Below are 10,561 nucleotides of genomic sequence, written 5' to 3'. Positions count from 1 at the left end.
ATCTATCTATCTATCAGAATCAGCTTTATTGGCAAGTATGCTTACACATAAAAGGAATTTGTCTTTGTGACAGGAGCTTCCAGTGCACAACAATACAAAACAACAGGACATAGATAATAATAAAAAATAATAAAAATAAATAAATAAAGAATAGAAAATAAAGTATAGAATACACAATAAGACTATACAGTATATATACACAGTATATATACTGTGTGTGTGTGTGTGTGTGTGTGTGTGTGTGTATATATATATATATATATATATATATATATATACACACACACACACACACAGTATATATACTGTGTGTGTATGTGTGTGTGTGTGTGTGTGTGTGTGTGTGTGTGTGTGTATATATATATATATATATATATATATATATATATATATATATATATAAACATCTGCAGTACCGTGTTTACAAATCCCATACTTTGTCCTTTACGGGCACTCGTACAAATGACGAGTAATAATATAGTGACGTAATATATATGCGACTACTGAGAAGCCAGCCTGTAGTTCACGCTCTTGTTTCTCCGTCAGAATGGTAATGTAAAAAATACTATGTACGGTTATTCATTGTTAGTGGTGATGCATTTCCTACGGGTAGAACATGCGCTTCATTGCGATAGTGAACAAGACTACACACTAAAAGAGAACGAGAACAGCATAAACATGCATGCCTGTCAGCCCTGTCAGTCCAGCACATTTTTTTAGTATGGGTTAAAAACTTAACTAAACCAGTTAACTGACTGTAGAAGCCAATACATTCCTGTGTATTTCAGTCTGTGGTATTTCTGCTTATTGACAGAGATTAATTACAGGTTTAATCATTGTCTTGCAGGGGACCCAGGTTAAAGATGTGGTCATTAATCCTGATGCTCCAAACACCCTCTTCCTGGACAAACATGCTGACTATATTGCAGCCTATGGTTCCAAGAAGGATGATTATGTAAGTTGAAGGGCTACAATAAAAATGGCATGAATGTTTTTGGTTTACCTTCAGCACATGAATTAAATTCGAGGTGGGTCACAGATTTTGTGTGTGCTAAATCACATGCATTTTGTACCTCCACCTGAAGGAGTACACACTGTCGGAGTACTTGAGGATGAGTGGTATTTACTGGGGCCTTACAGTAATGGACCTGATGGGTCAGCTCTCTCGAATGAACCGTGAGGAGATCATAGAGTTCATCAAGTCCTGCCAGCATGACTGCGGAGGCATCAGCGCCAGCACTGGCCACGACCCACATCTCCTCTACACCCTCAGCGCTGTACAGGTCAGGTTTTTTTTTTTTTTTTTACTCAAAAGGAATTAACTAAAGCTACAATGCTACCATACTAATTCTTAAATTCTTATAATGCCTTAGATCCTGTCCTTGTATGATAGCATCAGTGACATTGATGTGAACAAAGTGGTGGACTATGTCAAAGGACTGCAGCAGGAGGACGGCTCATTCGCTGGGGACAAATGGGGTACATCTATACTTTCAGACTATTTTTAAAATTGAATACTAGCTTAGTAATGAATACCTTACTGTATGCATAATATACTGCTTACTAGGGATGCACCGGTGTATTATCACCAAATTAAAACCATTGGCATATCGGTTATAAGCATGAAAACACTGATATGAAAAACTGATGGTTGATTTATAGTTAATTAGTAACACACTTTGTAAAAACTCAGTGAATTTAAATGCACAATCCAGAAATAATTATAGCCACAATATGTAGAAGGGTTGGCACCAGGGCCGGATTAACCATATGGGCAATTGGGCACATGCCCAGGGGCACCACGTCTGGGGGGCACCACGCGACGGGATTTGTAAAGTTCTCTAAGGTCCGATTTTAATTTAATGGTTATTAAAGTTTTTCAGTATTCAGATGTAAATTATTATCCAGAGGTCCGGATCTCTACAAAACGGAGCATAGATGGCGCTGTCACGTGGTACATATCTTTGTCAGCTGGAAAGGATAGGCCAATCACAGTCATTTATTAATGGATGTGGATTTTATTAATGCTTTTATAGATACTGCTGAGGTGGATTTACATTCACTGGTATTAATCCTTGCAATTATCTTTTTTTTTTTTTTCTCCACTTTTCTCTCCAATTTGGCATGCTCAATTCCCAGTGCGCTCTAAGTCCTCATGGTGGCATAGTGACTCGCCTCAATCCGAGTGGCAGAGGACTAATCTCAGTTGCCTCCGCGTCTGAGACAGTCAATCCACGCATCTTATCATGTGGCTTGTTGAGCACGTTACCGCAGAGACCTAGTGCATGTGGAGGCTCACGCTATTCTCCGTGGCATCCACGCATAACTCACCACGCGTCCCACCGAGAGCAAGAACCACACATTATAGCGACCATGAGGAGGTTACCCCAATGTGACTCTACCCTCCCTGGCAACCGGGCCAATTGGTTGCTTAGGAAGCCTGACTGGAGTCACTCAGCACACCCTGGATTCGAACTTGCGACTCCAGGTGTAGTAGTCAGCGTCTTTATTGCTGAGCTATCCAGGCCCCAACTATCAGTTTTTATTAAAAAATTACTATCCAGTGTAAAAATTTCTCCAATGAGATATAAAACGCTGTAAGATTTTATAGGTGAAACAGCGCGTATATGGCGCTGTCACGTGGTACATGTTCCTTTTCTCAGCACTGAATAGGATGGACCAATCACAATCGTTTTTTCTTACTGGATGAGGATTTTAAATGCTTTTATAGATACTGCTGAAGCGGATTTACGTTCAAACGCATGCATCCTTGAAATTATCAAGTTTTATTCAAAATAACTATCCAGCGTAAAAATGTCTCCAATGAGATATAAAACATCCTTAGATTTGCAGATGAGTGGAGGATTCGGTTTTATGAGCCATCTAGCGCCCCCTGCAGGAATTAAACTTTGTGTCTCAAATGACAGTCAGTGGCTGACAACATTTACAACTTCGGTCTGTTCCACACACAAAATGAACGTATTGATTTAGGAAACATAGACGATCACAAGAGTCGTATGGAGTTTGTAATGAAGGTGATTAAATTATGTTATAATAATTTGAGGCAAGCTGTTAATATTGTGTTGAGGCATAATTCCTAAGTTAAACTGATCTGATGACAAAATAAGGTAAGTGGCAATATATCGTTATCTGTATCGACATGTAGTTTTTTGCAAAAATCAGTATCGGCCAAAAATGTTCATATCTGTGCATCCCTACAGCCTACTATTTAAAAAAAAATAGTAATTGAGACAGCAGGCATTATTGTGCAATAAATGTTTCAAACAGTAGTAGTTCTACATTGTTGTCACATGACCTCATCATATTGGATGTGAGTTGTGACTGCTTATCATCTTGAAAATTAAAAAGGTTATTTAGCATTTTTATTCAATTTTGAGTAAGAAAGACTTCACTTTTTTCAGTCCAATCAAATAGTGATATGAAAACATCAAGTAAAAATCATGGCTGAAATTACATCCGGTTCATTCATCACACTGAAATAGAATGTCAAGTGCATTGCATTGTGTGAGATAATATTCTGTACAGTGTACTCTATTGTATCCTGCACATTTTGGCAAATATGATAGGTCATCTGGGTATTCTGTGCATACAGAAAATTTGCAAACTCTGCTCTGTATACTGGCAGCAGAAATAATAAGAGTAGAACGTTAGTAAGCTATCATTGTAACTATAATTTATTTCTGTTGTTACAGGAATAGACAGTGTTTGGATTTTATATGACTAAATGATGCTTGTTTTTCCTTAACAGGGGAAATAGATACACGCTTTTCCTTTTGTGCGGTTGCGACATTGGCACTTCTGGTCTGAACAGTCTTTTATATTCAAATTTGATAATTAATTGTATAATTGGTATTACAGCAAGCTTTCAAAGTTGTAAAGACATTCAAAAAGACAGATTTATCTCTGCAGGGCAAGTTGGATGCTATCAACGTAGATAAAGCAGTGGAGTTTGTACTCTCCTGTATGAATTTTGATGGTGGATTTGGTTGCAGGCCTGGTTCAGAGTCTCACGCTGGTCAGGTGAGGTATTGAAATGTTATGTCAACACTGTAATACCCACCATTAAACATATAAGCATATTTTTTCAGCCTGCCTTTTCTCTTTATATTTTTGCTCCAGATTTACTGCTGTACAGGTTTTCTGTCCATCACTGGGCAACTCCATAAGGTCAATGCTGATCTGTTGGGCTGGTGGCTCTGTGAAAGACAGTTGCCATCAGGAGGCCTGAATGGGAGACCAGAGAAGGTAAGATGTCCTGTAAATATTCATGAGTTACTTTGTATATCTGAAACAACAAACACAACGTGGCCATAGCAAGTGTTTCTGATTTCAGCTACCTGATGTCTGCTATTCCTGGTGGGTTCTTGCCTCTTTGAAGATCATTGGCAGAATTCACTGGATCGACAAAGCAAAACTGCGTACTTTTATTCTTGCCTGCCAGGATGAAGAGACCGGAGGCTTCGCTGACAGGCCTGGAGACATGGTAAGCTTACTGAGCTGTACTTAAATTAGTCCATACTGTCACATGCAAACTTTTCAAGTTGTTATATTTTACAACTTAACAACAAATTTGAATAGATTCTCCAGCTTGTTTTTGTCAGATACATTTATTCCTCTGCTTATCGGATCCTCAATTCAGGTGGATCCTTTCCACACTCTGTTTGGTGTAGCTGGGCTGTCTTTGCTGGGAGATGAGCAGATCAAACCAGTGAACCCTGTGTTTTGCATGCCTGAGGATGTGCTTCAGAGGATTGGCCTCCAACCAGACTTGCTGAGCTAAGTTTAAATATTCAGCACGGCCATTTTTCTCCCCTCCTTTTCCCTGTGCAGCCGGCCCTGTTCTGAAACCAGCAAACCGTAACCGTAGAAAGCACTGCACATTGCTGTCATCTTCAACCAATGATAGGAGCATGATTCAGAGGGACCAAGGACTTTAGAAACCTCTAAAACAATCTAAAGAGACTTACTGTGTCCTTTTGTTTTGTGAATTGTTCTCATTATGGATGTACAGTATGTGTGCAGGCCCTTAAGAGCTTTTTTCTGGATGTACTCTTTGTTTCTTTAAAAATGCTGGTCAGAGAGATACATCAGGACTTCACAGCTTTCACTGTATATGTTTAAATGTGTTAATTTATGTAACTAATTCAGGAGGTCACTTTCTTGGTTTTAACCAGTGGAAAGTTTCATAAATGAGGGGAGAGATGTCTTGTCTGTAATAGCCTTTTCAAAATGGGTACGCAAGAAAAAGTCCATTATATGCTGAAAAGGGGCATCTAGTGCATTTATATAGGTTACATCACACTTCAAGCAGCATAAACTTTTCATGCATTTGAGTAATTTTATTAGCTAATTGTTTTATTGTAGTTTAGAATTAATGTAATGTTAATATCCTAAAACTCTTTTCACTAATGCAGTTTAGATATTTTTAACTTCTAAAGTTTTTACACAATCTAAAGAGCCCTTTCATTCAGATTGTTTAAAAAAATAAGTTATATAAAATATGAATATTTATATAAGGAATTAGAACTGGTTCTTGCGGATAAATTGTTGTCAGGTGTGACTTAATTAATCTGTTGGTGTTCTCCCCAAGGAATCGAATACTCATCAACACAAGTGCTTCTGAAACCGATTCTGAAGAAACTTTGATGGCTTGCTGTTATTTGCTGTTATTCACTAGTGCTTACTTGCATTTATCAATGTTGATATCATATATAAAATCATTACATTGAAATGCTTACCAGTTTTTCATTCAATCAAGCTGGCTGAGGTTCTCAATAAATCTCTAAGGTTGTATTCACTGATATCCAACTCAAAATGGGCTTTAAGCATATGGGAACATGGTGAAGAGGCAATCAATTGAGAGTTTGTGAACTTCATCAGGAGAGCAGCAATCTTCAGACCTCTGACAGAGTTACAGAAATAAACAAGAGGGTTGTTAGGCTATGGTGAAACCCCACTGGCTCTCATTAGGATCTATTCAGAGTGTGGGATATGTGCCACAGGCTTGTCACTTGAGTCTCCTGGCACTTGTTATTTTGTTGTTAGACACCCCCTCCATCCCCCCAACACACACACTAAAAACCAACTACAGCCTCTGTTAGCTTTTAGAAAAACAGTATGACCACTTTTATGGTTCAGGAAGACTACAATACCACACAAATATAAAGCATTCTTGTTTTATTTTATTTTTTTGGGCAAAAACTGTTTATTTGTTAACTTAGCTGCAACTGTTCCGCATTTTTCAAACCACTTTTTTAAGAGTTTGGAACTCTAAAACTCAAAATCCGCACATTCCGTTCTATATCTATAAAATGTACAAAGTGAAGCAGACACTTTGTACTTCACAGGGGAAAGTTAAAGGGATAGTTCACCCCAAAATGAAAATTTCAAAGCATTAAAGTAATCCATATGGTTAAATCAGTGTCTTTAGAAGTGATAGGTATGGGTGAGAAACAAATAAATATTTAAGTCCTTTTTTACTATAAATTCCACTTTTACTATCACTTTCACATTCGAAACATACTGGGCAGGGAGTAGAATTTACAGTAAAAAAGGATTTAAATATTGATCTTTTCCTCAACCACACCTATTATATCGCTTCAGAGGACATGGATTAAACCACTGGAGTTTTATGGATTACTTTTTTGCTGCTTCTCTATGCTTTTTGGAGCTTAAAGTTTCTGGCCACCATTCACTTGCATTGTATGCACCTACAGAGCTGAGATATTCTTCTGAAAATCTTGGTTTGTGTTCAGCAGAAGACAGAAAGTCATACACATCTGAGACGGCATGAGGATGAGTAAATGATGAGAGAACTTTCATTTTTGGGTGAACTATCCCTTTAAACATCTTTGCAGAATTCACAGTTGCATATTTCCCCAAAATATTTAACATGCTATTGCTTTTATATATTTAACATTTTCTTGAGTATAACAAATTAAGAAATAAAATACTTGTGAAGAGACAATATATCAGTTAATGTACATTTTATTTATACCCTGCTTCAAAGATGCTCTTTAAAGCCATTAGAAATTGATCCTCCACAAAAATCCAGTGCAGGCATTATTTCAAATGTTTGTATTTATACTTGAGTTCATACTTCATACATTCATCACCAAAACTACTGTTTACATATAACAAATTCCAAATGACATTTTTATGTCCTTGAAGGGCACTGTGGTTAGGAAATGCTATTCATAGGGTTGTTCCAAGTACAATCCCTTCTCAAAAGTCCCTTCCACAAGGCCATTTATGCACAGACAATGGCCGCTTCAAGGAGGTTACTCACCATTTGTGATACTTGCAATTTCTTGTTAGCCTGAGGTCATTTGTCTGGACTTTCAAAACCCCTAATTGCTACTCAGTACACAAGGAATATCAAAAGGAAACATTCCTTACATATTTTCAGCCTTTTAAGACAAAGAGAACGCATAGGGAGACAGTTAGCAATTTGAATTATACAAGCCTCATGAAAATTGATGCAGTTTTATTACTTGCCACAACAATCAGCTATAATCATGAATTTTGCACATGTTTGACATACTTAAGCTCTTCCCTCCAGAATGAGTAGGTGCTCAGTTTCAAATGAAGCTTAGGGATGGAGTTCTGTAAACCCCAACCTCATGAATATCATTTAATGATTTATCAGGAAAAGTAGACAATTTAGACAACTTGGTGCAATAACAAACTTTTTTTTTTTTTAATTAAAGAAAAAAATAATCTGTTGCTGCCTTCAACATTCATTCAAGTGCCTTAAAAAAATACAAGCTTAACATCTGTGCTTTCAAACCTTCTGGAATTTTACAGTTGAAATTATGAGGAGTTGAAATTATTGCATGTGGCAATTGACAGCATAACCCAGAATATTATTCGAAGGGTACATCTAAGGTCCCAGAGACTTGCCAGAGGCAATTGATTTCTTTTTCTGAGTGCAGGCAGTCCACGATCCCTCACCTATATAATAGCTGAATGAGTATCCAGGCCAAGTCTAGTGCTGGTATTAGCAGAGCACCACCTGAATGTCAAGCAACCAACAGCTTATCTATCAACCTCACCTAAGCATGTACTGTATACTAAGCATTTCATGAAAGTTTCTGTCATTTAACACATCATTGGGTAAATGATTGCTAGAGTTGCACCATTTCTCACAGTTATATTTGATCAGAAAGGACTGTCTAACTACTTCAGCCTGCTAAGTACAGCAGTATTTGTTTAACCTTGAGTTATTGAAAATGCCACTATAGAACCAGTGAACCTTTAATGAAAATCAAATTGGACATAGGATATAAAGCTATACTGTTAGAATAAAATAGTGAAAGGAAAAAACCCTTCACAAGCACTACAACCCATGAGAAACCCATGTACATAATACCAAGGCCTGGCAACAGATAAAAAAAAATAAATAAAATAAAAAAAATGCAAGGAATAAATGCAATGCAAGTAAGGGGGACAGTAGGTGAAATAATAATTAAGAAATACAAAAGCGTTGTCTTGAGAGTTCAATTATTTCGACTCTCTTTCATGCTTATTTCTTCTATTTAGAAGAAATAAACAAGCATGAAAGAGAGTAATAAAAAAAACGGTGAGTAACATTCCTCTATTAGTCATACCCTCCAAGAGATTTCTGTTATGAAAAAATGTGCCAGTAAATGTCCTCCTTATCAATACACATAAAAGCCAGTGCATAAAATTAGATTTTGCTAATTAGGCTACTTGCTAAAGGACATATATTCAATCTGGAATAATAAACATTGGCAATATTAAATATCAGCACATTATTAAAAAAAACAAAATGTTTGCTATATATAACTGTGTATAAGAAATGTATATCTGAACTAAGGGCGAATACTTAAGCATCACAGGGGAAATAATTAGTGCCTTAGGTGGACCTTAAGGTGTGTTCATGCAAACCATTATGCACTCAGGGTATCTTTACAATATAGTACTACTGAGGGTTTTATTAGCCTAAAAGGTTTGTTGCAAGCAGGCACTGGCCTTTCCCTATGATTGGAAGAAGTTATGAGTGGCCTCATATCAACATATCATTCTGACGTAACACCTTTAGTCATTTGTGAGCCTTAAACAAAAGGGAACAAAGACTTTAATAGGGGTTAACAGAGAAAGAAATCAGACAAACAACAAAAAGTGGTTTGCTTAGTGCGACTTATTGACTGTTTGTTTGGTATTGCAGACACTAACAATATATGTGCTTCCTCTGTGCACCAGGAAACATTGCAGTGTTTTAATGGTTTTAATGGCTATATTGATGAACTGAATGTAGGACATTATGCCCAACCATGCATAGACCTATTTACCAGTTAAAAATCTGAGGATGACCAACTACAAATAAAAGTTTTTAAAACTTTACAAATCAGTTGCTTATAAAATTCAAGACTCATAGCCATTGAAATGAGGGATGCATTGCCCTTATCAATTGTGTAATAAAGAATTTTCCTACCAATTTTCCAATGTAATTTATTTGAATTATCTGAATTTCTATTTATTAAATTGTCTGTTTTTATTTTAATAAGCTATATTATAAATATTGACTAATTTGAACTATGTAGGCTATGTACTGAATTGTTATAGGCCTATATATTTGGAGGGTTTCTCAGCAAATATGTGATTAATTGTGATGAATTGATTCATTAATTGGCATGTCACTTTCTATTTAATTCGATAAAAAATATTAATTGACAGCTCTACTAAAAAGCGAAAGCACTGATGTGCAAAAATTAGCTGGTTGCCATTAGATACTGCCCACCTTACTACATCCCACCCAACACTTTGCAGGGCACACCCTACTTCTAGCTGCAGTGATTTACTGGGGTGATCCTAAACTAGCAACCCCACCCAGAATGCTGAACTGGAGCTAGGAACTAATCCTAGTTAAACCACTGTAGTAGGTGTGGTGGTGGCGTCGTGGACTAAAGCACATAACTGGTAGGTTGCCAGTTCGATCCCCACAGCCACCACCATTGTGTCCTTGAGCAAGACACTTAACTCCAGGTTGTTCCGGGGGGATTGTCCCTGTAATAAGTGCACTGTAAGTCGCTTTGGATAAAAGTGTCTGCCAAATGCATAAATGTAAATGTAATCCAAATCCAATGGCAAGCACCTCAAAGCGACACCGGGGACTCGTTTCAAAAATACTTTTCAGTGTTCACTTTACATCACATAACAAGATTCATAAAATCTCAATAAATCTAAATAAAATGCCAAGTAATTAATTTATTTTTGAATCCCATTGTCTCCCAATTTGGAATGCCCAGTTCCCACTACTTAGTAGGTCCTCATGGTTGCGTGGTTACTTACCTCATTCCGGGTGGCAGAGGACAAGTCACAGTTGCCTCCACTTCTGAGACCGTCAATCCGCGCATCTTATCACGTGGCTCGTTGTGCATGACACCGCGGAGACTCCGCATGTGGAGGCTCATGCTACTCTCCGCGATCCATGCACAACTTTCCACACGCCCCATTGAGAGCGAGAACCACTAATCATGACCACAAGGAGGTTACCCCATGTGACTCTACCCTCCCT

At 37.4% G+C, this 10,561-nt stretch overlaps 1 protein-coding gene across 1 annotated transcript; it reads left to right on the top strand.

Annotated features, from left to right (window-relative positions):
• Positions 1-473: 473 nt before the first annotated feature.
• LOC127442299 (geranylgeranyl transferase type-2 subunit beta) lies at positions 474-5,814 on the top strand. Its single transcript, XM_051700218.1, has 9 exons — positions 474-550; positions 848-955; positions 1,086-1,283; positions 1,374-1,479; positions 3,770-3,822; positions 3,931-4,041; positions 4,141-4,266; positions 4,355-4,504; positions 4,661-5,814. Exons 1-9 carry the CDS (start codon positions 548-550, stop codon positions 4,799-4,801), a joined length of 996 nt encoding a protein of 331 aa, XP_051556178.1. The 5' UTR covers positions 474-547; the 3' UTR covers positions 4,802-5,814.
• The last annotated feature ends 4,747 nt before the right edge of the window (positions 5,815-10,561 follow it).

Source organism: Myxocyprinus asiaticus, chromosome 6 (assembly GCF_019703515.2).
Source record: "Myxocyprinus asiaticus isolate MX2 ecotype Aquarium Trade chromosome 6, UBuf_Myxa_2, whole genome shotgun sequence".
NCBI lineage: Eukaryota > Metazoa > Chordata > Actinopteri > Cypriniformes > Catostomidae > Myxocyprinus > Myxocyprinus asiaticus.
This window is presented reverse-complemented; position numbering and strand designations above follow the sequence as displayed.